At 48.9% G+C, this 27289-nt stretch overlaps 2 protein-coding genes across 2 annotated transcripts; one reads left to right on the top strand and one right to left on the bottom strand.

Moving 5' to 3' along the window:
• Positions 1–17: 17 nt before the first annotated feature.
• Positions 18–10809, top strand: UBFD1 (ubiquitin family domain containing 1; the record flags this gene model as incomplete). The annotated part of the gene is made up of 7 exons (XM_084251330.1): positions 18–57; positions 241–570; positions 1505–1713; positions 4167–4232; positions 4375–4480; positions 8311–8393; positions 10699–10809. The coding sequence occupies exons 1-7, from the start codon at positions 33–35 to the stop codon at positions 10807–10809; spliced, it is 930 nt and encodes a 309-aa protein (XP_084107456.1). The 5' UTR covers positions 18–32.
• Positions 10810–19530: 8721 nt separating this feature from the next.
• NDUFAB1 (NADH:ubiquinone oxidoreductase subunit AB1) lies at positions 19531–26701 on the bottom strand (the record flags this gene model as incomplete). Its single annotated transcript, XM_084249147.1, has 5 exons — positions 19531–19664; positions 20622–20721; positions 21391–21478; positions 22321–22443; positions 26534–26701. 4 exons carry the CDS (start codon positions 26699–26701, stop codon positions 20630–20632), a joined length of 471 nt encoding a protein of 156 aa, XP_084105273.1. The 3' UTR covers positions 19531–19664; positions 20622–20629.
• Between the last annotated feature and the right edge of the window lie 588 nt (positions 26702–27289).

Here is a 27289-nt window from a genome sequence, read left to right as displayed (position 1 = left end):
TGCGGGCGCGGTGGGTGTTGTACACAATCATCATGGCGGCGGCCGGAGCCCCGGATGGTGAGTGTGGAGGGGATGGCGGGTGCCGGGGTTGGGCCGAGGTGAGGCGGGCGCCCCGCGGGGCCTGCGGCCCCCGCTGGTGCGGGAGTAGCCTGGTTTGGGGGCGGTAGCCCGGCGGTGCCCGGGCAGAGAGCAGCCCCAGGCCCAGCCCGCGGCGAGCGCCCACCCCCTAACCCCTTGCAGGCATGGAGGAGCCGGCCATGGACACGGAGGCCGAGGCCGTGGCGACCGAGGCGCCCGCGCGGTCCCTCAACTGCGTGGAGGCCGAAGCCGCGGCGGGGGCGGCGGTCGAGGACTCCTGCGCCGGCCCAGGCAGCCTGCAGCCGGCCCCGGCCCAGCCCCCTGGGGACCCCGCGGCCCAGGCCTCGGTCAGCAACGGTGAGGACGCTGGCGGCGGCGCAGGTAGAGAGCTGGTGGACCTGAAGATCATCTGGAACAAGACCAAGCACGACGTGAAGTTCCCCCTGGACAGCACAGGCTCCGAACTAAAGCAGAAGATTCACTCGATTACAGGTAATTCCCGTGGCACTGCCAGCGGCTGCCAGCTTTCCCCATCCCGCCTGCCGATTGCTAGTGCTTACACGGTGCTAGGCACCGCGCTGGCTGCTTTCGTGACATTTGCTCCTTCAACCCTCAAACAGCCCTCCCAAGTAAGTAATTGAATGCCCATTATTCAGATGGGGAAAACGAGACCCAAGATCATAAAGCTAGTCAATAGCTGGGCCAGGATTCAAGCCCAGGTCTGACGCTTAGGTCTAGGCTTCTAACAAGCGTTGTTCAAGCCTCTCTAATAAAAATCACCTGAGGCAATTAGGTATTAAATTTGCAGTTCCTCCGCCTTTCTCACTGGGGATTTTGATTCAGTCGGTCTGGAATGGCCAGGAATTAATGTCTAGCAAATGTGTTAGTTATTCTCAGAACTTCAGGGAAACACCGTTGTCAACTATCATGCCGATCCCTTCACAGATGCTCATATTGGTTAATTTTATCTCATTTATAGCATTTTGCATTCTGATTTGATTTTCTTTTAAAGCTTTCTTTTGGTAGACAGTAAGCTCCATAAAACCATGAACTTTGAAATGACTGGTCTCAGTATTCCTGTAGCCTGTTGACTCTAGTTTAATAATTGAGTGAATGATTGGATGATTGAGGAGCAATTCGGAATGAATCGTAACTAATACTTATTGAACAATTACTGAACCCCAGCTGCTGTACTATGGGCTGTACTACATTTGTGTTATCTCATAATCCTTAAAACAAGTCTATAGGGAAGAAATGACTGCCATCGTGCGATAAAGTTTTTGAGACCAAGGCTCAGAGATGTTGTGAATTGCCCAAAATCACAAAAGTAGAACAGTATTTGTTGCCGGGTGTGTTGCTGAAGGGTTCTGGTTCAGATTCAATTATCTTTCCTTCTTTTCATTGTATGCCCTTACATTTTCTCAAGGTCTCCCGCCTGCCATGCAGAAAGTTATGTATAAAGGACTGGTTCCTGAGGATAAGACATTGAGAGAAATAAAAGTGACCAGTGGGGCCAAGATCATGGTGGTTGGCTCCACAATAAATGATGTTTTAGCAGTAAACACACCCAAAGATGCTGCGCAGCAGGATGCGAAAGCCGAAGAGAACAAGAAGGAGCCTCTCTGCAGACAGAAAGTGAGTCCGTCATGTGATTGTCAGTCCTGGGAAGTTGGAGGCTTTGTCCTCTCAAACCTTGGCTGGTTGTATTCTCCCTAGAATAAGCTCCTTTTCGGACAGGGCCCATGATGGAAATTTATGGCAGCAGTTGGGTGCGGCTGGCTGTTGAGTGGAGGTGACAACTACCTGAGATTTGCAGCTTTGTCTCATCTGGCTGGTCAGTGTGTCTCAAGTCTACCTACTTTAGGATAAGGCCTTTGTAAAGGCAGGCTTCAGACCAGGTATTGGAAGGATTCAGATGTGGGATTCTCTCCTACTTAGTGCTAGAGAAACATGCCACTACATTTTATACAAGCGCTTACATTTATTTTTTGGTCTGTGGCTGCCCCCATGTCAACAAGCCTATGTCTGGATAGGCAGGGATATCGACATTTTAGAGCTTCCTCTAAAACTGTTTCCGGAAGCCAAATGAAACTGACTAGAAAGACAGCTACACTGATTTTTTTTTTTTTATCTCTCCTGATTTGTTACATGGGGACTTGATTTTCCCAGACTTTCTGTTGCTTATTATGTATGAAAAGGATCCTGCCTTGTCTTGTGCTTATTTTAGCCATTAAAATTCTTTGTAATTAGGGAAAGTAGTTCTTGTAGAAGAAACTGGTTGGAAGAACCATCTCTTGAGCTGATCAGCCAGTGAACCCCACTTGTTGCTCTGGAGCCTTCCAGCCACTCTTATTAGATTCCAAGAAAATAGGTATATTCAACTTAACTGCTGACCTTACCAACTTGAACAAACATCATTTTGAGTGACCGTGGGCACCAAGGCATATGGCTGGCAGTGTGAGGACTTAATTTTGTGTTCCATGTCTCCATTTTCTTGTGTGTATTTCTAAGACCAAAAAGAGTCTGCAAACCAAATGTGTTTCTAAATTTGGCAGCAAAACCTGACCAGAATTAGTGTGAATGTTCATGTTTTGCTATCAAAATATTAATGTGTTTGGTGATAGGGTGCTGCCCTAGGCCCCACAGAGAGGATCATGTTTTATAAAACTATTACCTTTATAAAAATCCCTGAAATGTTTGGACATTACAAAAGGCTTATAAAACCCCATTCACCCATGGGATTACAGATAAAAGGTTGATTGTGAATCTGTATTAATATCTCTGAAGTGGGCTCTTGAACACTTTCACCCCAAATCTGAGGTTGTAGTGTCATAACAAATTGAGATCATTTCCATTTCCCCACCTCTCTCTGCCATATACAAGAAACCATCGAATATGAGCATGTCCAAAGTGAGTGCGTGTTCCCACTGCTCATGCCTTTGGAGCATAACGTGCCTCTCAAATAGAGCCTTCAAGTTGCTAATAGTGGCTTAACGGGCTTGGAACTGTTTGCCATAATGTAGGGAAAATTCTTCAAAAGGTACTTCCAGGTTCTGATTCAAATGACACTTCTAATTCCATGCTGCTTTGTTTCACCGATGCCAGCCATCAGGCATGACATGGTCTAATAAGAGGGAACAAGTGCCCAGGCTTTTTATCAGCTCCTTCAAGAGGCTGGGGCTGAGGCATAGGTGACTCTTTGCTAGCATCCTGGCAGTATTGTATTCCTTCTGGAGGGTTCTGACATGCCAGTGAGCTTTCCACTTGGCTCATAGCCACTTGATGCTGGGATTTAATTAAGTTTTTACCCTTTACGCATTCGCTGCCCCATAGTTCTGGCTTTGCTAAACAATGACTGCACCTATAAAGCCACAGCACAGAAACCAGACTCGGTCATTTGCCCAGACCAGAGCAAGGGACCATGAGCCTAATGAAACCCTTCATGAGCTGCCTCAACTCCTGGGCTGGGTCAGGCTTGTTGACGTCGGGCTCTAGAGTAATCAGCATTTCTCTTTGGAAATGTGGCTCTAAGCTTTCTGTGTGACTGGGGTTGGGGGTGGGGTGCTAGGAGAGACTTTTGCAGTCTCCATTTGTTGAAGAAAGGCCATCACTGCGGGTTTCTTTGGAGTTAAGTTGATGGAAATGGTTGTTACTCTGTATGTGACAACCCTTTGCGCCCTGTGTGGCTCTCTGATGTGACGTTTAATCCTTTCTGTAGTGATTTTTGGGTGGTGTGAGGGTATGAGGTTTATTTGAATTAACAGTCTGAAAAATCCTAGTTACTTTAGAGGTTTGCTCTGGTAGTCAAAGGTGGTTCATTAAAGTTAAATAAAAAAATTCAGGCCACATTTCAAATTCTTAATAGCCACAAGTAGCTACTGTTTTGGATGACAAGGAGAACCTTTTCATCAGCACAGACATTTCTGTTGGACATCTCTGCTGTATAGTCACAAAGAAAGCATAATCTATAGACACAGGAAGCTTTTGAACCCAAGTATTGAGCTTTTTTCATCCTCCTCAGAGGTAGTAGCATGACTAAAATGTAGTCCTCTTTATCTTTTAATTATCTTTTCTGACTTGTGTTATAGCAACACAGGAAAGTGTTGGATAAAGGAAAACCCGAAGATGTGATGCCATCTGTTAAGGGTGCCCAGGTAAGCCAGACTCCTCGTGAGTGTTCTGGAAAGGAATCGGGCCCCTCTGACTCCCCAGGCTCCCGAAATCCAGTCCTGGAGTGCTGTCCCTTTTCTCTTCCTTGGTCTGTGCACCCACCCTCCCCCTCTCACCCTGCTCCAGGAGCGCCTGCCCACGGTACCCTTATCGGGCATGTACAACAAGTCCGGTGGAAAAGTGAGGCTCACCTTTAAACTCGAGCAAGACCAGCTGTGGATCGGCACTAAAGGTACATTTTGCTCGGGGCCCCTTCCTGGCTCACTGCCTCTGGCACCCAGCAGCTCTGGGCTTGGGTGCGGTTCTGCTCCTCATTCTGCGTCTCTCTCGCTGTGCTTTGCGTGCTCCTGGCTTTTTTACTCCGCTTTGAGACGCTCACCTGTTTGGACCCTTTTCCCTCATTCTTTCCCTTCTGCTCTCAGGGCCAGTCCATCACATGTTGGCTGTACAGTTGCACCCAAATCAGTGGTACCAAACACGTGACCTGAGGGCCAGGTTTGGTCCACACACAGGGTGTCGTGGGTTTACACACAGTCTCTAAAAATGGGGAGATTTCACTTGGTCTGTTTTTTTTGTTTGGTTTTTTTTGGCTTCTCTTGAGAAAAGTCAAAAGATACAGCCATTCTGGATCTGATTCTCATGTGGCAGCGATCTGCTGGAGCGAGTAACTGTCCAGGAAGGGCCACACCGCAGCCCGTACCGCCCCCTTTTTCTTTGTACGTCGCCAGCTCCCCTCATTTATGCCCCGTGCCTGGCCCCTGTAGGTCAGAGTTTGCCCCTGTACTAGGGCAAGTTTTCCTAGTATGAGGGACCTCCCCTCCTGCCTGGTTGTCCCTGCCTGCCCCCATCCACCCACCCCTGCCCGTGCACGGTGGGCCAGGCATGCTGTGTGCTGTTTTCTGGAAAGTGTCTGTGACTGTCCTCCCTCTCCCTTCATCCAGATGCTTCAGATCTTGCAAGTTACCCTCTAGAATTACCTGTCCCTTTGTTTGCCCCTCTGCTGTGCCACTTAAGGCTCCTGCCGTCTTTAAATTTGGTCCGCTAAAGCAAGGTAACCTGTTTCCTTGCGCCCATTGGTGGTGTTCTTACCCTGAACGCCTTCCATACTGGTTTTCCAGCACAGGTTCCTGTGTTCAAGTCAAATACCTTTGGCTCTTTAAAGCCAAGTTTGAATGCCCAGACATAGTGTCCAGTGCTCTCAACAGTGGGGCCGTAGTTTTAATTTTAAACTGGCTTCCTGCCCTGCTTGCCCTGCGGGACGTTCCCCTCGATCTTTCGGCAGCATCACTTCCTCACCTTCCCAACATGCTTTGCACAGCTCCACGTCTTTGCTCATGCTAGGCCCTGAGCCGAATGCCGCCTTCCTGGCCCTCGTTAATAAGATCTTCCAAGGTCCCACTTAAACGTCCTCTCCTGATGAAACCTTCCCTGTGTCTCGCCACCCTCCGGAGAATTGCTGCCGCTTCTGTTCATAGCACTCCCCTCCGCCCCAGCGCACTCGTTACTCACTCTCTGACTTGTCTGTCCCGTTAGATTCCTGGAGGGGACCGAACATGCCTAATTCACCTGTTTCTGGCCAGCACTGTAGGTGTTCAGTGTGCGAGGTAAATGCCCAGGAAAAGCATAGGGGCCCGTCACCTGAGGTTCATTGGTTTCAGGGACAGGCCATTTAGTATGAGTCTAGTTAAAAATGGGTCCATGAAAATTTAGCTGGGGCAAGGGGCAATGAGGAATGAGATTTTTGTCACCTAATATAAAAATCAGTTTCTTCCAGCCCTATCCTGGTTCTTAGACTAGAGACCGAAATGCTAAAAACACTTGAGTTTTCTGACAATTTGGTGATGGTCTGCATTTCCCATTGGACTTAAACTGCTCGTCAAAGCAAGTTTTGCAGAAGATGTGAAGGTGTCCCGGGTTTTCCCAGGGCCTTTGAGCCTTGATAGGCTCTTCTCTCCCAAGAGCCCATCCCATCATGCCCCTTTCTGCTCAGCGGAGAGCTGCCCCCTTTGTCAGAGTCTTTAAGATTTTGCAGGTGACCTGCTCACTTCTCATCACAGTGCTGACTTGCTGGGTGCCCCCTCTTCTCCCACTTTCACCTTGGGGCATCCTAATGGAAGGCAGTTGCTAAGGCTGAGTTACAAGGCCAGCGGTGCTGGGAGGGGTGCAGGCAGGAAGTCTGGCTGAGCACTAGTCTGGAGGTACTTAGCAGCACCTCGGGGAGTATTTTCATGTTTGAGGTTATGTGGGAAATATATGACTGCAGGGACTCTTGAGAACTTCCCATACCTGTGTTGGGGATTTTATTCCAACGCATGGGAGCAGCATCTTCATACTTTGACATAAAGTTCTAAGAGAACCTGGCCATGTTGTCTACAGAGCTGTCAAAAGACTCCTTACTCATCAGCCTCATTAAAGAGCATGGATGGCCATGAACTACTTGAGTCTTCAAGGGTTGACCAAGGCTGAGATTCACATTGCCATCCACACCACCATCCTCCACAGCTCTGTACCTCAGGCATTCATCTCACTCAGTTGCCCAGGTGGCCTGTCCTGAGTGTCACACGCAATCCCCTAGAAAGACAGCTTGTCCCCAGTTTCATCTTTGCTGGCAAGAAGCTGCCGTGACCGCCCCAGCAGGTCACTGGCCATCCCTGATGGGACACTTTACCAAGTGACACTCAGGTCTCCTCTGGCAGCTTGGGTAAGAGGCAGTACTCACAGCCTTAGCCTGCCCAAGCAAGATGAACATGCTCCAGGCAGGAGAGGGGAGCATGTGTCCTGTTTGCAGGGCTGTTGAGTCGGACCTAGCTGATGCTGTCACTCAGGAATAAGGGCCCAGGGCTGGTAAATCTTCTGAGTCCTCAAGAGAAGCCAGAAAGCTTTTTGTGTGAAATCTCTGGACTTTTCAAGATGTCTGTATTTCAAGACGTTTCCATTTTAAAGACAAATCCTGGCCAAGCCCTGCACTGTTTTAGAGACACTGAAAGTTAGAACCTGACCCACATCATCAGGGCTGCTCAGAGACTGGAGCTCACAGAAAAGAACAGAAGTCTCAGGCCCCCCGCTAGCTCAAAACCCAGGTCTCTGAATTCCTTTTAGTCAGCTCTTTCCTGTGTGTCCCTTTTCTCAATTTTTTCCCCACAAAGGCTGTGTGTTTCTTCTCTACTGGGTTTATCTGTTTGCTGAGACCTCCCATCTCCAGGTGTCTGCTGCTTCTGGGCGGGGCTTCCTGTTAGCAGGCTCAGCCCTCCCCCTCCCCTCCCCTTCCCTCCCCTCCCCCCCTCCAGTCCCCCAGCCCTCCTCTCTCCCCTCCCCTCCCCCTCCCTCAGTCCTCCCCTGTCCCTCCACCAGCCCTCCCTTCCCATCCCCCAGCCCTCCCCTCTCCTCTCCCACCACCACACACCTCCCCCCCCCACACCCGCTTCACTTGGCTTACTGGGGTCTCAGCTCGCTCCAGGCACCCTTCACTGCCTCCCCCTCTTACCTGCCATCTTTCAACTTGCCGCAGAGTGTCTTCCCAGGAGAGGTGATTGTCCTCATTGCTAATCATGAGACCTTATGAGTGTCTTAAGAGAACTTACTCGAGTGTGTCTGTGGGGGTGCAGGGGGGCAAGCGGGAGGTCTGGTCTGCAGGCTGGGGGGGTGGGTAGAAACAAATCTCAGGGCCTTAAGTCCTGCGCCTCCCTGTGAGAGCCGCGGCGGTGTGGTTGCCTCTGTCCGTGGTGCTCTTGACCTCCCTCCTCCCGGACGTCAGAAACCCCCTCCCCGGGTGTCAGAAACCGTGCCAGGGCTGGGCTTGGGCAGAAGGACATGGAGGGATTTCTTGGGTGTCAATCATCCTACTTTTAGAAATAATACCAGCAAAGATGCGTCTCTCAGTACCTGCTGTGCCGTTGCTAGAGCTGGGTCCCCCTTTGGTCCTAAGAAGTCCCCAGCTCCCAGGAGGCGCCTGTGCCCTGATCGGATGGCATCCCGTCGTCCCGCAGGGCGTGGTGACTCGGTTTGCCACAGGAGTAGAGCAGGCGGGCCCTTGAATAATCACTGTAATCCCTCTCAACTTAGAGCGGACTGAGAAATTGCCCATGGGCTCCATTAAAAATGTGGTCAGTGAACCTATCGAAGGACACGAGGACTACCACATGATGGTAAGTAGCCCCTCGCCCGGCTCTGCTTCTGCTTCTCTGACGGGGGCGGAGTTTTCCCTGAGCTTTCTTCACTTGAGAAAACGCATTCAGAAGACTCACTGTTTTATTTTTTTCTTCATCCTTTTAGAACTTAACCCATGACCTCCTCCTACTTTTGTTTATTTTGCCACCACCCACCCACCCCCACCTCCCAGCAGTTTGCAGGGGACGTGTTCTCACTTTCTTGCCTCCTTATTTGTAATATTTTGTTTTTAGCCAGGAAAATAAATATAAAGAGGAGGAATGGCTTTTGTGGGTTTTCATTTTTAATTTTGCTGTGCATAAGAGGAGACCTCCCCCAGCCGTGGTGTTCCAGAGGACTCTGGCAGCCCCTCTGCTGGCGTTGTTCCCGCCAGGCTGCAGTCGTTGAGTGGCCGAGGGCCCTGTGGGAGGCCAGGTCTCTCAGTCTAAAGAGGCTGCTCCGCCGGCAGTGTTGGGGGCACCCCGGGTCTGCAGAATAGAGCTGAGAACTCAGGGCTGCCATTAGTGAAGCCACTCAGGCACCCCCTCTATTTTCCCAGTACTCTTTGAGGGGCCACTTTAGAAATGAACTTTAGCTACCTTGACTCAGAAGTTGCTCTGGCGGGGGTGGGGATTCCTGCTTTTCTGTTTCTGAGGTGGCAGATTTTCCATGTGTAGCAGACAGGTGTTAGCTGGCCCCGGCCAGGGAGAATGAACAGCGAGTGGTGTGAGCTGGGGGTGGTGCTTCTTGAGTCCATGGTCAAGGGTAGTGGTGGCTACCCCAGAAAAGGGATTATACTATGCAGCAGACCTCTGGCTCTAGGAAACCGCCCCTCCTGTCCTTTTGGGGGTTTGCGGTCTGTGGGCTACAGGCATCCTGGGGTTTTCCCCTGCTAGGGGTGAAGGCTGTGGCTCAGGAGCTCTTTAAGGCCCTCACGGTCCTGCGCCCCAGTCTCTCTGTAGTCTTTGGAGGATTGCAGATGGATTTGTTTTGCCTGCCCAGTTATTTTGTTTGTTTGCTTGTTTGTTTTAAAGTTGAACTTAAATAGTGTTGGGGCCTTTCCCTTTTGAAACATTTATCTTACCCATGTGCAGCCCCAGTTAGCAAGGGATGGGGACCGTTTTGGACATCTTTTAAGATCGGTCCGGAGGGCTGGTGCTGAAATGGGTCTTGAGCTTAAATATGTGTCTTTCTCTGGAGTCCTCAGTGGCAGAGGTGGTTCTCACAGTTTCCGTCTCCTCCAAGCCCATGAAGTAGTGCCTGTGCCTCTGTCCTAATAAAACTGTTTTCAAGTATTTTTGCAGGTGCCATTTCGTTAGTTAGATCAAGGTATCAATTCAAATTCAGCAAAGGGCGGCTGTGCTTTTTCATCTAGAATGTTTAAAAAAAATCACAGAAAACTGCAACAAGCCCATAAGACCCTCATCAAGAAATGATAATTGTAAATATTTTGTAACTTGCTTTAAACCATTTTTTAAATAAAAGAAAATTTGGCAACAGTGATTATGTCCCCATTGTCTTCCCCTCCCCCACTCCCACTATCCTGATTGATCATCTGCTCCCTCCCGTCTGTCTGTGCTTTTATTTCCATATATATTCACGTGTAAGATACAGTGTTTGTGTTTTTCCAGTTTTCATAAGTGTATCATGATCTATAACGTTCTGCAACTGGCTTTTTTGGTACAACATTATGATCTGTCTTTATTAGCTATAGATCCAGTTAACACCTTTGAAAAGTAATCCAGTATTCAGATGAATAGGCCACTGTCACGCTCAGGTTTGCGCTCCCTTGCTGGTGGAACAGAGGTTGCTTCCTGAGTTAGCGTTCCTGCCAGGGCTGCTTCAAACATTCACTTCTGTTTCCTTGTGCACGTGTTGAGTTTCTCTAGGGCAGTGGTTCTCACACTGTGGCCTCTGGATCAGCAATATATCTCCCCCTGTGAATTGCTAGAAATGCAGGTCTCCAGGCCCCATCCCAACCCTTCCAAATCAAGCTCTGATTTGGTGGAGCCCATCCGTCTCTTGTAACAAGCCCTCACGATGGTCTGATGTACGCCCAAGTTTGGGAACCACTGCTTTAGGCTTGGCTATGCTTAACTCTCCCACCTTCTTGGTTTTGTTTTTGACAGGAGAATGTTCCCTCCCCATTGCAGTTTTATCCTTCCTAATGCGCTCCCTTCTCGCCCTCCCCCGTGTGTGTGTGCGCGCGCGCGTGTGCCTGCGTGCGTGTGTATGTATGTGTGTGTGTTGTTGCTCTGCGTCTGAGCGCTGAAGTACCGCTTGGTTTTCCTTTTTCCCTTCCAGGCGTTTCAGTTGGGCCCCACGGAAGCCTCTTACTACTGGGTGTACTGGGTTCCAACTCAATATGTGGATGCAATCAAAGACACTGTGCTGGGGAAATGGCAGTATTTTTGAAAGCACTTTCACCTCTGGCCCAGGAGACTGACCCAAAGTGAAGGACATTGCTGGGAGAGGCCTGCAGCATCCCTGGATTTCAGAGTTCTGGAACTTTGTTCAAAAAAATCTATATCCAATCTAAGGCGATGTGGTGACTGAAGCCAGAGGTGATGGACTTTCACCATTAGCTTAATTTTAACTTAAAATCACCGGTTCCCTTTCTTCCAGTCAGCTTCATACCATTTTTAAAGTCAATACAGTGGAGATCAATAAATCTGAATTCAGAACATGTTGTGTGGAATACTCTGAAGTGTGTTTGAGAGTAGGTCTCCTCATCTTGTTTAGAAAGGAATGGTCAAAAGCTTTCTGGTTTTATTCCCCAATGATTTGAACTGAAATATTTTCATAAATATTTGGTTGCAAACATTTGGACTGCATTGTGATGAGTTGGGGTGTTTTGTTGTTTAATTTTTCATATAAAATTGTATGCAAAAATGGGGGGGTTAGTAAGCCATATTTTTCTCTCCCTTGATTCAGATTTAATTCTTCCCCTTTTTTTACTTTCTCACTTCTTAGATTTGAGTTTTTGTTTTTAAAACCCAAAGATGTCAGTTCCTCTTTTCGTACCTCATCCATGCTTCCTTGCCTGGCCTCCCTCCCGCCAAGCTGCTGCTGGTGAATGCGCGGTGGGAGGGGAGGAGCCATGTGGTCTTGGTCAGGGAGCGCTCACACTTGCTGTGGTGTTTGTCGAGCAGCAGAGTATCTCACAGTGACTCCTGTCTAAATGTCCTGCCTTTGGGCCCCAGTCTGCGGGGTCCCACTGCTGGTTTGATGGTGGCCTGCCCGTCTGGCTGACCTGGGCGGGGCCACTCCACACATCAGCAGAGTCCCTTGGAGGAGGAGCCAGTGGAAGACAGTTTGAGCCATAGAGCCACAGACCCAGGTATCTTCTTTCTTTGGAAGTTTTGAGAAATTCCTAAGCAGTCCAACGATTATTTCAATTACGCGTCTCCATTTGGTCCTTATGCTCATGCGTTGTGTTCAAGTGTCCTTCATCCCAGGTTCAGAAATGCCACCTTTCTCCATAAGAAGACATCTGACCGAGTGGGTTGGCCCATGTATTTAGACATCGAAGATGGGATAAATGGCTTTTTGTGATTAGCTCACCCTCTTCTGGTTTTAGCCCTTTGTTCTTCGTACATGTGAACTTCTGTTGTCTCCTTCTGGCTTGATTGACTCTGAAATAGGGGGAAGTCTCTTGGTGAGTGATACCCTTTGTGCTGTTTGCTGTTTCTCTGCTGCTGTCTTTGCGATTCTCCCCTCCCTGGTTGCAGGCTCTCCTAGTAAGGTTTGACGAGAGATTTTCCAAACTTCACATTTTGGATTCTAGGCTGTTTCCCCTCATTCTGTGAAATGTATTAGCATGTGTTCGCCTAAGATGACTGTTCCTTGTGAGCCAGTTCATGGTGATATTTTACACCCTCCCCTCCTAAGCTGTAGTTCAGGAATCCAGCCCTTGTAGACAGGCTCTTGCTTTTCGTGGTGTAGTCAATGCCAAGTTGTGCATCTGGGCAGGAAAATCCACTCTCGCTTTTTTGGGGGCATCATACATATGTGAAGTGTAGCATCCAAGAAACTGCCTGTTTTTCATCCCTTGAAAAAGGAGCAGCAACTGCAGCTTTTCTGTCCTCGTGGGCCTGCAGTTCGCAGAGAAGAGAGTGCTGCTTTGCTGCCTGGAAGCCTCTGCACTCCACAGGTCTACAGAAGACACGGTCAGGTAGCAAGTAGAGCGTCATCTCACTTTGAATCCTGCCCTTCTGTTGGCCAGTGTCCCTGTTCTGGAGACGCGTCCTGACAGGGCCGCGGGCGTCTCTGTCCCCAGGCTGGCCTCACAGTGCTGCTCAGAGGCCCTTCCCTCCAGGTCTTCTCTCCCCTTTCATGTGGCCACCACGCCACCTGCCACCCCTTCCTCCGGGTGACGGCATGTGTTCCATCGTCTCCCTGCTCCCCAAGGGCCAAACTGCTTCTCACTCAGGCGGGTGTCATTTTAAGACAGGACCAAAGCCTGTGTGAATCTTTTTATTTTAAGTAAAATGGTGCTTTTTCCTTACTTCAAGATACTATATATAAATAATAATGTAAATGACACCTTTTCGTACAGAGCTGTCTGAGTATTGCTTTACAGAGCTCGCTCAATGGGCTCAGGAACAATCTTGAGCTCTAGCTCCTGACCCTGTCTGCACGGAGACCTTGCTGGAAGCCCCTGGGAGAGCAAAGGTGGACGCCACTGGCCCTCCGGGGAGAAGTATTTAGTTAGCTCCGTGTCCAGGTCACAGCAGTATTCACTCTTGTCACTCAGTCCTGTGAGCAGTCTCTTCCCACTTTCCTCGCCATCCAGAGTGCACTGACGCCTCTGTGAGCACGCGGAAGTTCTTTTCCCCTAGGTAGCGTTGCAGTGTTAATTTTCTCCTCAGGATTCTCTCCACACAGGCCTGCCCTGTTGGAGCACACTAGTTCTTTCCCTGGGGTGCGACCTTTCCTCCCCGGGCAGAGGGCCTGCAGGGGCTACGGCAGAGCTGGTTCTAAGAGCAGGCTCCGGTGCTCAGGGGGCAGGCCAGGCAAGCACATCTCCCTCGTTGGACGCCTCTCAGAGCCTCCTGGTGGGCTGCTTGCTCGTCTAGAATCTGCTAGTGGTCTTCCTGCCGATCTTTGCCCACAGACATCATGCCTTTCTTTCCCTCCCTGAGGTGACTTGACAGAACACTGACGAGGGGATCCTGCGGAGGCTCGGGGCCCTCTCAGCTCCGTTTCAGAGGACTTAGCCAACTCGCCAGTTGCTGGAACTCTTTGGTATTAATGTATTTTGATTGATGATGGGCCTTTTGCAAGTAGTTTTAGTTCTCTTTAAATGAAGTTGAACCGAGCTAAGGATGCACTTTCCTATAATCTTGATGTGGCAGGGGCCCAAGTGAGGCCCTCGGTAGCCTCCTTAGTTGCTACGTTCTGTTAAGAGGGCCAAAGAGACCAACTTTGCCACATTGCTGCCTCTCTGAAGAGTTGCCATATTTCAGCCAGAAGGGGCTTGTGTTCCTCGTACTCTTACTTGAACCATGTGCCTGGAGGAGCCATCCTGGTCACTTGCACTTGGCCCGCCTTTCTTTGCCTGGGGCGGAGAAGGCCCAGGGGATAGACACAGTGTGCTAAGGGCCGAGCAAGGGCGGCCTTGCTTTCCGCCCCATCTTGGGAGGGAGACCTCCTCGCTCCTTGCATCTGCTCATGCCAGTTGTCTTGCAAAGGATGGCCCCTTTGTCTTGAGGCTTTGTGAGACATCTCCAGTTGGAGCGGCGCCTGGTTCCTCTTCACAGGACCTGGTGGCCTTTCTGAGGCGACAGGCGGTCAGGAGTCCTCTGACGTGCGGAACATCCAGTGAACCTACCTGTCAGGCTGGTGGGGGTCTACTGCTTTCTAAATTTCTAAGAACCTCTTTCTTTTTCTTCAAGAGTTCTGCGGAATTATTTGACAATATACGTAAAAACCATGTCTCCTTGTGGCGTGTGCTCTGTTCTGGTTTTTGTTTTTAAATCTAATGCCTGTTTGGGAGGAGATGAACGTATTTAGTCTATTAGATTTGCGCTGCTGGATTTTTTTTTTTTTTAAAGTGTAACCTTGACTAGCTGTCTTATTGTTTATCCTGTAAGATTAGTCTATCAATTAAAGTTTGATAATTAATTGTGTCTCTTTTTCCTGTCAATTCTTCATGCGCCTGATCTGTACCTGGGAATTGACCATTATTTGGAAGTGGGACCAGAGCCCCTTGTTCCGCCAGCTGTGGTCTCACTTATTACTGTATTATTTGGCTTTTAAGTATATCCACATTTGTTCCTGCTGAAAATGGTTATTCAGGGAACCTGGTTTGATTTATTCTGTATTGGCCAAAGTGACCAACTCGCCAGCCACATCGCTGTTTGGGAGCCCTCCTCCAGAGGGGATGCCTCTCCCTGACCTTGGGCCTGTCCCCCCCTACCCCCTGCTCCCCCTCTAGTGCCTATGGGACTTCACCTGGCCATTTAGAAAACACTGAGATGTAGTTCTGGTTCTCCCTGCAAGCTGCAGAGACCCAGGGGGAGAGGATCTATACCCAGAAATAAGGCAAAAAGAGAATCCTGGGCATGGTGTGCTATCATTGCTAGCACACCACTCCTGCTGGGCCCCTCTCCTGCCATTTCTGAGGGTTCTGGCCTCACTTCCCAACTTTTCCCTATTTCTAATGCCTCATAATCTCAAAACAAAACTGTTAGTTTCTTAAAGACCTGGGCGAGCCATGGGGTGGGACTGCCACGGACTATGTTGGCCTGTGCCCACAAAGAGAAGCTTCTGGGTGCACAGAGAATATTTCTGGATTTATCCTCGTTCTGGATTTATCTCGTTTTATCCTCGTTATTTTAGATACTGTAAAACCAGTAGGCTGGTTGACTCTCCTCAGATGGTGCCTGAGAGGATCCCCAGTCTGAGTACCTCACCACGCCTTCTGGAGGGACAGCTGGCGTTTTTTTCTCCACTGTAGGCAACTAAAGAAGAATCACAAACATTTGCTCTTGAGACATAATAGCACCCTCCACAACAGGCACCCCTCAGACCTGGCAGTCAGTGGGCCAAGAGGCACCAGCTCCTTTCTGCTTTTGCTCAAGGTGGTCTGACTAGCCCATCTGTGCTGTAGGAAGTGATGTGCTTCTCACCCGGGAGCCCTCGGCCAACCCCACCTGGGCACCACCAGCCAGGATTACTCCTGGCTTCTGGTGTCAAGGCTAGTTCTGTTCTAAAGCTTGCTCACCTGTGTTTTTCTCCGGATACAACTTTTCTTACTGTTCACCCCATTTTTTTTTCACCCCATTTTTGAACTCCTGATTTTTTCTTCTCCTTTCCGCCTTACATAGTTTTAATTCCCTGCTGTTTTCCCTTTGTGCTTTGAAAATTTGCAAGCTTAAATAAGACTGACCACCTGATAACTTTCCCTCAGAGTAGCCAATTGCTAAAATATTAGCCATGTTTGCTTTCTGTCTCCTCTAGACACGCATACACTTGATTTTGCTGGAATCTTTGACAGACGTGCAGACAGACTTAAGACACTTCTGTGGATATTTTAGCACGACTCTCCTAGGAATGATATTGTGGCTCCCTAGCACAGCATTGTTCTCTCAACTAAGATGAGATCGGTTCACCCCTGTCCTCTACTAGACAGTCCAAAATGTCATTTAGAGCAATTATTTTTCAATCAGTAACCCTTAATGTTTTTAAATCCTTATCCTAGCCTTATATTTTTTAAATATCCTTTTTTATTTTTGCTAGTCTTGGCCTTTGTCTCTTATAGAATAATTCCCCTCGCTCCCGTATTTTTTAATCTCAGTTTTCATTGTGACCCTTAATATTGTCCCCTTGTCTCTTGTCACCCCTACTTTGTCCATCAGAAGACACTTTGCCAAGGCCATATGCCTGTCGCTGAACCCAAATTTGCTTAATGTCAAAGGACATACCCTTAGGTGCTTGTCTCATTGTTGAGAACTCAGGAAAGAATTTATATATTTTTTTTCTCTGCCTGATGCAGCTATTATGTCTCAAGGGCACGTTTGTGATTCTTCTTTTTTTAAACTTTGAGCCTTGACATTAGTTCATTTATTGGCTACCACTTAAAATTTTTAAATACTTCTACATGAGGAAAAAATTCAAATAGTAGGAAGGTCTCTTAGTTTTCTTCGTTTCTCATCCTTGAAGGAAACAACTCACTATAGGCTTAAGCTTGAAGGGGCCATCGCAGGAGCAGAGAGTCAACCATTCCCACTTAGTTACTTACCAGAGGAGGGAGGGGAGTCCTCAGTGGGCCTTTGGCAACAGGAGAAACTAGCCCAGCCAGGGCAGCACCTTGTCAACACTCGGGCTCCAGCCTGGCATTTTTCTTGAGTTCTTAATCTTTTATCTGCCCTCTGTTTGGGTATCCCACAAACATACCCAACATGTCCCAAACCGAGGCTTCCCCTTCTGATCTGATCCTCCTCTAGTCCCTTGTTCAGATAGCAGCACTGGGAGGCCAAGCCTTAAACTTCAGGGGGAGCCTAGACCATTTCCTTTTTCCTCAGGCCACAGCCCATCATTTGTAGTTCCAGAATGTCTTACTGTCCATGTCACTTTATCCCAACCTCCAAATCTGCCCTTTTCCATGTGCTCCTCTAGTAGCCATATCCTGTCAGTCCACCCTTGGCACTGCCACCAGTGGCTGAGCTCATAAGCATCTAGTTGTTTCTCCCCTTCAGAAAATTCTGCCGGAATCCTTGGCCAATGAGTTCCTTCATCAGACTGTAAGGCCCTTGTGAGCTGCTCCCAGCCACATCTTTAAGCTCTGGCAGCACCTCAACCAAGCAATGCTCTAGCAAATAGCCCAGCCTCAACTGATGTCCCACCTCAGACTCCTGACGCACTATCCTTCCAGCCTGGAGTCTGTATCTCCTGCCCTTTCCACATGCTGGCTCTTCACGGCACAGGAGTCAGTTCCTCAGCACCCTGAACTAGCCCGCTTTCCAAACGCCTAGTTTGTTATTTTAAAATGCATACTTTTAGATATTTTGCTTTTCATTTATTACACAATACATGGTATATATAATTTAGAAAATACTGAACAACAAAATAAGCCGCATGTATTTCTACCATCGTGTGGTAATCCTTAACATCTTGATGTTTCACAGTGATGGAAACAAGCCGTTTACTACTTTTCAGTGCCAGTTTCATTGCATGGCTCTTTTTTTCTATTTAACCGCTTGCATATTGTTGGATATCCAGTCGTATGCCATCAGTCTGTATTTTTTGTTACATGTGTGGTTTCTCCCTTTTTGACGAATTTCAAGCAGTAGCTGAAAAAGTAGTACAATGCACAGGCGTATGTGTACCTGTTACAGTCACCGGTTAACATTTTGCTGTTGTTTTTTCTGAGCCATCTAAGTCAGCTACAGAAATCTTGAAGCGTCACTAAGTATTTATCCCCCTGGAGTAATCTAACTACTAGTTATTCTCCTAAGAAATTTACCATCCTTTCCCCCATGACATTATCTTTTAAAAGTCCCACCACCTGGAGTTGCTTCCTCCTGAACATTCAGGTTAAGCCATTCTAGCAAGAGTACCTCAGGTCACCTGTCCTCAGTTCACTTCTGCCAGCAAACGCTCCTGCTGTTACTGGTGATGCTGAAAGTGAGTCCATCACTCGTAACTCCTCCCATCCGGACAGGGAGCTCTCTGAGAGCAGACACACTGTTCACCTTTGTGTACTCAGGCCCCGCCTAGCCCACAGCTTAGCCCCCTACACGCATTAAGTCTCGGTGAATGCACTGGCTGTTTGGGGGACAGTGAGAAGAGTGTGTCTGAACTAGAGACAATGCCAGAAGCAGGTTATGAGGCCTCACAGAGAGAAACGGTACCGCCCAGCACAGACACAGGCCCCTGAGGCATGTTTGGGAGGCCTTTAAACTATGCACAAATCTATATGTTCTAATTCACACACTTGACCAGTTCACTGCCTACTGATAGTAGTACCCAGGTCTTTCAAAAGAACATTCTAGCAAGTTCTTGGAGCAGAAAAGGCCTTTGCTGTTGTTTGAAAACCCAGATCCATTGAATTATCTGCATGATTCAGGTTATTTCCCCTCGTTCTGACTCTTAACTGCAGAATGATGTGGATGGGCTGGAGGGGTCATTTCTGCACAGGTGTGATCAAGCAACCACTTAGCAGCAGTACTCTGAATTCATCTAGGCAGAAACAACTAGAGGGGCAGTTTTACAACAAAGTGCAGCTGCCATGAGGGTAAAAATAGTTAGAACCTGTAGCCTAGGCATTCAGTTATGGTACATTCCTTGCAGTCTGTTTCGGTCCCTGCTGGGTCTCCAGTGCCTAGGAAGGACTCGAGCTACTTGCTGAATAAATGCGGTGGAAAGAGAAAGAGGAAACTCCTTATGCACCCACCAGTTTGGCAGCTTCCCAAGATAGCTTGAATATTAACAAAAAGGGGTGCAGTAAAACAAATGCTTCTACTGGTGAAAAGGAGGGAAATCTGTCTGCTTGCTACACCTACAATCATGCTAAGGCCTCGCAGAAGGGGTTGGCAACACGAGGCACCTCCAGGAAGGGAAGCAGTGAGAGTGTGGACCCAGCCACACCTGACCCCAGGTGGGGAGGTGCTCTGCCAGCTAAGGTCACTGCCAGTCCTCACCCCAGGGACACAGCTTCCTACTAGCACAACTTACGACACCCCTCTCAAACTGCACCACTGGAGGAGCAAGGCAACTGCCGATACACAGCCCAAAGACATATCACAGTGCTAAGAGGAGAGTATCCACCTGATACTCATCTATGCCAGAGGGAGAATGTCAGACTGACCTTCTCAGAGGAAAATGAATTTCTACCCTCCAAAATTACTAAATTCTATCAACTCAGGAAGGACAGAGATGAAAAATTACCTCAATAAACTAATGGAGACAAATTTTTTAGGCAAAAAGTCCTTTTATCACTAACACACTGGTTCCTTACACTAAAGGAAATGAGAAACTTCACATATACTGCTAGAAGTCATTTCTGATATGAATACTAATGAAAGTTTTAAAAATAGCAAGTATTGCCAACATAAAAAGCACTTTATAGACATCACTGAATAACTGAAGACAGAGAAAAATCTTGGGTTTATAGATTTATTTTCAAAGGGAAAAAACACTTAGACAATTTAAATACAAGTCAAAACAGAATTACTCTGTCAAAGTCAGCGATGATGCCAAATGTGTTCTCACTTGCAGACACTTGCCAGCATCTTCTGAATCTTCTCTCAGTGGAGAAAGGGGGCCTGGCAAAGACAAAATGAGTTCAGTTTTTGGTGGTGCTTTTTCTTTTTCTTGGTGGGGGAGGGTACACTACTGCTGACTTTAAGTGAAAATCTTTTAGGTGCTAAATCCAAGATAACTAAGTTATAAACATTAATACAAAGTTTTATTTAAAAAGTGTTACAGGGCCTCTCCGGTGGCGCAGCGGTTAAGCGCTGAGTTGCGAAGCTGCCTGCAGCCTCTGCAGCACCGGTTCAATCCCAGGCTGCTCTGGCCACCAGAGGAGGGTCCCACATGGCGCACAGACCTCCCCTGCCGCCCGCTGCTCCTCTCAGCAGTGTGCTTCTGTCCTTCTGCCTGCTCTGCTCCCCGCCCTGGCTCTGGTGAATTCTCTCACCCTCCCGCGCTTCTGACTGTACCCAGTGCTTGTATAAATAAATAAATATTTAGAAAAAATAAAAAATAAAAAAAAATAAGAAGTGTTACAGGGCCCTCCCTGCTGGCTTAGGGGTTAAGTCTTAGTGCCATGCCCACTATGGCCTGAGTTCAATCCCCGGCCAGGGAGCTGACCTACAAGGTTCAGCAGACCTCTCCTGTCTCGCCTACTGCTCCCCTCAGCAGTATATTTCAGTAGATCTGCCTGTTCTGCTCCCCACTCTGTCTCTGGTGAATCCTCTCACCACCCTCCCTGCCCGTACCTCTGGCCTACACCCCAGCTCTTATATGCATGCATAAATAAAATAAATCTTAAAAAAAAAAAAAAAGAGTGACAGGAAGGAATTGCTCTCAACTGCCCTTGAGGATAGAGACCATCACCAAGGCTGGTTCCTTTTGAGTGGCAGAGAACCAGAGGGGGCCTGCATTTTATAACCAGTGAAAACCTGCCAACCATTCCAATCTTTCCCATGTCTTACTTCACTTAAGAACCAGAGAAATTTGATTTTAAGGAGGAATATCATTCTATAAGTCAAATTATTTACCTGCTATCTTATTCATATACATCCTTTTTATCTGCTATGTAATCTACGATTTCTTGTGGACACATTAACTTTTCGGCATCTATATCAGGAATTTCAAACCCTGAAAGTAAAATCACAGCAATGCATGAGTGTAGCAACAGGAAACCTAGTAGGACTGAAAGCCCCTAAAACTTCTGTAACACCCACAAGTACACTGACGCCTCCAGCAACCCAAAATCCCACTCAAGTTGTGAGCTCATTGTGCTCTAGACAACATCCATCCTATTGGGCACAATGGCGTGTGTTTGTTTTCCAGTGCTAGGATGCTGTTTTCAGCAGGAAACTATAAGATTACAGTGCAATTTATTTCTTCTTCCTTTCTGTATTTTCTTACATCACTGTTCATTTTTGTAGCCTGCCCCCAGCACACGGTTACAGCTCCAGGCACAGACATGCAGGTCTAGGCCCTGAGCGGGGCTAAGGCTCAGCTTCTCCACAGGCGGCACCTTCACCTTGAGGAGCCCCAGCTCAAGACTCCAAGTCCCATCCTCACCAGGCCTCCGCCGACCTGCACTAAGTGCTTTCTGATCAAATGCCTCTTCCTAATATTCACCTCACCTGATGGTGAGCAAGTGCGTGTGGTGGGGGGAGGGAGGGGGCAGCAGCGCTACTGTTTGTATTTGTTTGATTCAAATCCCAATTCAGACTCCCAACATTTCTTTCTGTTTCGTCCACCTAAATCAAGAGTCACAATATGCAGACCCAGGACAAATAAGCCCGTGAGTGTTACCAAATTCGTCCTCCATGGCCATGATAATTTCCACTTGGTCCAAACTGTCTAAGCCCAGGTCTTTCATAAAATGGGAATTTACCGAGAGCTGCAAAAAAGGAACACCAAACGCAATTTAGCCCACAAGTGCACCTGCTTCACTTAATCATTATATGGAAGATATTTAGAAATTAAATTTTAAAAACATAAAGAGCCTTAACGAATGTTATTCATTTAACCTGTGTGGGCAACAACACTCGGTGTGCTGCTTACATTAACTGCGACCTTGCTCTGAATGGGAGAACAGGACGTACACTTGGCATTATCCTAGTGGCATCTCTGGTCACATCTCAGAGTCTGGTTTTCCTTGCTGCCCGACTGACAACCAAGCCGCCTCACCCCACCAGTGTCATTCCTTCCCCTCCACAACAGCAGGCAGTATTTAGCATCACCCTGTCTTGAACTGAGATCTCAGGGTCACTAGGACATATTCTTAAAAATCCTATATCAAAACCAAACTATCCTGCCACAAAATAGTTTGAAAAGAATTTTTTTATATACTACTATGATACACTACTACTATTATATATATATATTTATACTACTATTTATGTACTACTATTCCAGGCGTGTAAATTAAAAAAGCAAGGTGCAGAATGGTATGTAAGGTCTGCTACCATCTGTGCACCTTTACAAGGGGGGAGCGCTACTCTCAGCCATACTCAGCTACATCTCAGCTACTCACCGCCTCTGCAGTGTGTACTCACATATGCGCTGAGTGTCTCTGCACAGACACAAGCTGGTCCCACCAATGGCCTCCCATGGGGGGACTAGGTGGCAGGGAGCCCTGTCCTTTGATGGACTCTGTCCTTTGATGGCTGGAATTTTGTACTACTCCTCTCAAAAAACAAAAACAAACAAACAAAACCACCACTTAAGTCCGATCATTACCTTTTCTGGGTCAATTTTGTCGTAGAGCTTCAAGACATACAGAACACGGTCCTTGATTCCCTCTAACGTCAGAGGGGGCGCGTCGCTGTACTGGCGGCACAGCTGTGTAGCTCTGCTCGCAACCTGAAACCAGGGCAGGAAGAAAGCAGGTGGGTTCACGGAAAATGCTTCTAAATAAATGCACTAGTCCACAGACATCTTAACCAAGCATTTAGGGCTTCAGAACCCGCTTCCCCTGACTCTAACTCTGGTCACTAGGACACTCCATCACGGCCCTGTGGCCTCAGAGGCCCAGCACTCAGCAGCATAAGATGCACCTCCTTTCCCCTCGGAGCCAGGACAGGCCCCTGGCTCCTCTGCTCAGCCCACAGGCTTGGGATGTTGACCTGCTCAGTGAGACTCACTGCCACAAACATCATCGAGGGCCTGAGGAAGAGCCTGTTTTCATGCCTCTAGCAGCCAAAGGCCTCTCCCAGGACTACCACCTCTAATGGCCACGCCTCAGTCAAAATAAGCCGCAGGAAGAGCCATGACGGCAGGCTGCGAGGTGACTCACACCAGGGAATATACACTGGAGGTGTCTCCCTGGACCCCAGTCAGGGTAACCACACTGACCTTGGCTAGCTCAGAGGAAGCAGCTGCTGACCCCAAGGAGAGACAGGCACAGTGACATCTCCTATAGTCCAGACATGCTCCTTCCTGGGGACCTGCCCAAATAACCAGCCTTTGTCCTCATCTTTGCCTTGACAGAGATTATCTCTGATGGCTGGTATCAGCCTACTTGATATTCAACGTCATCCCCTCACCAATGACGCATGAGCTCCAACACAGGCGAGGGGCTTAATACCACAGAAGAGACAAGAGGAAAAAACAGCTGCCTGAGCTTTGCTCACTGCAGCAGCACCTTTACCTTTCAGAGCTGGGGGTTAGTCTGTGGTTTGAGTTCTTAGGCATTTCCCATTGAAATTGGATTTGCTTATTGGGGTTCAGGTCTGAGTCACCCAGGTCTATGAAAATTATAACGAAAACACTGCCAAGTGAACCAAACCAGCATGTACACCTCTGTACAAAAAACACTTATCTTACAAAAAAAATCAGACGTATTGAAATCAGGTGTAACCGGCAAGCTAAAGAAACGAGAGAAAGGATCTCCCTGGTGGCCCATGGGGTTAAGCACCACATTGTGAAGCTATCCACAGCCTCTGCAGCACACGTTCGATGCCCGGCTGGCCAGGAAGCTACCCACATGGCGCAGCAGACCTCTCCAGACTCACCTGCTGCTCCCCTCAGCAGTGTAGATCCACCTGCTCTGTTCCCCACTCTGTCTCTGGTGAATCCTCTCACCCCCCACATCTCTAGCCTATACCCCAGTTCTTGTATGCATATAAAAATAAATCTTAAAAAAAAAAAAAAAAGAAAAGCGAGAGGAAGTGTTTTATGGATATTCTAAAGTACTTTCAGAGCACTTGTTCTTTTGGTCTATGTTGTCTTCAATACATTATGGGTTAAGGAAACCTCTGCGGTGGGAACATCACCAGGCCTTCTTATCAACAATGGCTAGGAGAGGTTTCTAAGCTCCAAATAAAATGAAGCAAAAAGGAAGAAAGAGGAAGAAGAAACGGGTTAATAGTGGTAATGACAGAAAAGGACTTTGGGGTGGAAGTACCTAACAAGCCTCGCCTGTGCGCGCAGAAGGAATGGCGTGAGGTGGGGCTACTGCTGCGAAGGGGGACTGAGCTGAGGGCACGCGCATACACCGCTGCTCAGGGGCCTATGGTTATGTCGAAAAGGGCCACGAACGCCCTGTGATTCAATTAAAGGGCCTCCACCTGGAGGCCACAGGCCACTGAAGCAGGTGGCAGCAGTAGGCCAGCCTGAGGCAGGTATGGTAGGAGGGCCTGAAGAATATGGAAGGAGACAGCACGTTTGTACCCTGGCACAAGCTCTTCCTTACTAGTTCTCTGGCCCTGGGCAAGTTATTTCTTTTTAGCCTCTGTTCCCTTACAAAAGGGAGATAAAGGACAGCACCAAGTTCAATGGGCCATCATGCAGCATCTGTAAGACAGTGTAAAGGGCCCAGACACTGCTGGGCGCACACTCACAGCGAGCGCTTCCTTGGGGCTAAGAGGATCAGGATGTAATGACCTGAGAAGTTTGACAATGGCCTAAAGCTTGAGGCTTTGGTGGGAGTGTTGCTTCAAAGTACTTGATCCTACCCTTTCCCTCCCAAGGCTCTCCTCCGGATTCTACTGATTTCTAATCATTAAATCAGGCGACAGCACAACTGAACACTTCACATGCATTGTCTCCTCTGTTCTAACAATAATCCCACAAGACACATACTACTATCATGCCCTTTTTACAGATGAGGAAACTGAGGAAGGACAGGTCAGGCATCTGACCCAGGCCTCCCAACATGGTCTCTTGGAGAGCCTTCCCAGCTCCTTCCTGTTGAGGATCAGCCATTTGAAAACGGGATACAGAATGGGCAAGCGCTTCTGAAATGTGTGCCCAACATCCAACGTGGTCTATTTTGGTGTTACGTGTTCCTCAAGACCTTCGTACACTTCATCCTAAGCAGCTTCAATCACCTCCCACAGACATCAGAGAAGGTGTGGTGTGCAGAGAGTGACTGACTATCCCCTGGGCTACTGAAAACAAAACAAACCCCACTAGCCTCCACCAGAACCCGTCTTACCTCCTCTGGGGTTTCTCTCTGACTCAGGGAAACTCAAGGAGCCTAAAGCGAGGGCTCCAAAGGCGACCTTCAAAAACTCCCCAGGAAAGACATCTTGTCTGTTTGGATTTGGACTCCTTACCTATCACCAAAACACCTGCTCACAGACCTCTATTCCTTCTCCACTACCTGGGCCCCCAGGCAGAAATCTCAGTGCCAACCCTACTTCCCATCCTCTCACCCTCACTTCTCGCGGTATCCCAACCCAACCCACTGGCAGGAGAGTTCCCGCCTCTGCATGTGTCTTCATGTTCAGCCCTGACTGCTGGAGAAACCGCTGCCTGAGAAGCGGTGCTGCTCACAGCTAGCAGCTCCCTGGGAGTGAGCGAAGTCCCTCTTGTTTCTGCTCTCCCCACCCACCCACCTGTCCTCACATGCAGCAAAGTCTTGCCTTTATCTTTTCACATGCCTGTTCAGCAGTCCAGCTTGACCCATATGCCAAGCACTTGCTATGGGCTGGAACTACAAAGATGACTGAGATGTGTGACCTTTCACCTTAGAGAAGGTTACAGTTTAATGGAAAAGACCAACCCAAACAGCTCATTTCAATTGTTATTAAAAAAATGGCAGGAGTCATGACAATAGGTTTTTGCAGGCTTCTTCAGTAACAAAAACTGTCATTCAATCCTTGAGACAAGGAAGGAGAAGATACCAGACTTGGAGTGAGCTAGGAAAAGAACCAGACAGATTATTCAAGGAGGGAAAGGCAGACCAAGGAAAGGGAAGGCGGTGTGCAGGTGCAGTGTCTGTGCAGGAAGAAATCAGTTCACACTGCTGACAATTAAAGGAGCAGGGGGTACACCTACTGTCATTTCAAGTTACCCAGGTGATCTGACATGCAGCTAGGCTTGAAAATCGCTGTCCTACGAAGTTTCAGCCTCACAAAAGTTTCATCCGATAAAAAACCTTTTGCTAAATATTGCCTCCTACCCTTACTTCCAGGCATTCTGGAAACAGGGAAAATGTGCCACATCCAGCAACCCAGGGAAGAAACTGTCCTGGGTAGGGCTGCAGGCGAGCGTGCAGTCCACGCTGCACCGTCACTGGCTTCCCCTAAAAAACCATCACGCATTTATCATCACTATTCCCACTATGTTGAGAGCTTCCAAAGCAACGCACGAGGTGCTCTACGTGCAGTATCTTCAGTAAACCTCATTGCAACCCCACAAAAGAGAGACGCGGTACCCCAATTTCACGGTTCTCATTGAAGCTGGGCGAGGTCACGAAACTTGCCCAAAGTTTCAGGAAGGGGCCACTCAGCCCAGGGGCGTGAGACGGGCCAGCGCCCTCGCGGGTCTCTCCAGGTCACCCGGCCTCCGGGGAGGGGTCAGCCGCGCACCGTTGGGCAGCGGGAAGGGGGGGAAGCCAAACGCGCCCGTCCTCCCCGCCCGCAGCTGGCGCGGCCCCGCGGCGGCCCCTCCCCCGCACCCCGAGCCCTGACCCCTGCCGAGCCCCAGCAAAGTCACCGCGAGTCACCTGCGCGAGCACCGCGGCGGGCTGCGGCGCCCCGGGCCTCGTCCGGGCCCCGACGGGGCACAGGGCGGTGCTGAGGGGCCGGGCGGCGGCCAGCGCGGGGACACGAGGCAGCGGCGCGAAGGCCGCGGGCAGTCGGCGGACACAGGCGCAAAGGACACGAGCCGCCATGGCTACACCGACCCAGGATGCACTGCGCGGCGCCCTCCGTCCGCGTTTCCTCGGGCGGCGGGGGAGACAGAGCGGCGCTGTCGGGCTCCGCCGGCGGTGGCGGCCCCTGGCGGCCCCTGGGGGCGCTGCGCCCTGGAGGCGCGCGGTCCCCACGGCCGGGTGCAGGGCTGCTGGTTAGTTTCAGCGCTAGAGCTGCAGATGCTGTGTTTCCCTCAACAATACCACAGACACAAGAAAGGAATTTTTTAACGTACATTCTGAAAGTATTGCAAGTTTTGACGCGGTGATTCTCCCACAGGTATTAAAATTATTTAATAAGTCAAAAAAATCAAATAAGAATGAAAAAAAGAATCAAATGTATAGGGCACCCCTGGCAGCGCTATCAAGCTATTGGCAGCCACTGCAACATGTGTTCGATGCCCGGCCAGGGAGCTGACCCACAGGGCGCAGCAGACATCTCCTGTCTCCCCGCTGCTCCCCTCAGCAGTGGATTTCAGTAGATCCGCCTGTTCTGCTCCCCACTCTGTCTCTGATGAATCCTCTCACCACCACCCCAACACACACCTGCTTGCACCCCAGCTCTTGTAT

The sequence above is a fragment of the Talpa europaea genome (genome assembly GCF_964194135.1).
Source record: "Talpa europaea genome assembly, chromosome: 12".
In the NCBI taxonomy this organism is placed as follows: Eukaryota; Metazoa; Chordata; class Mammalia; order Eulipotyphla; family Talpidae; genus Talpa; species Talpa europaea.
This window is presented reverse-complemented; position numbering and strand designations above follow the sequence as displayed.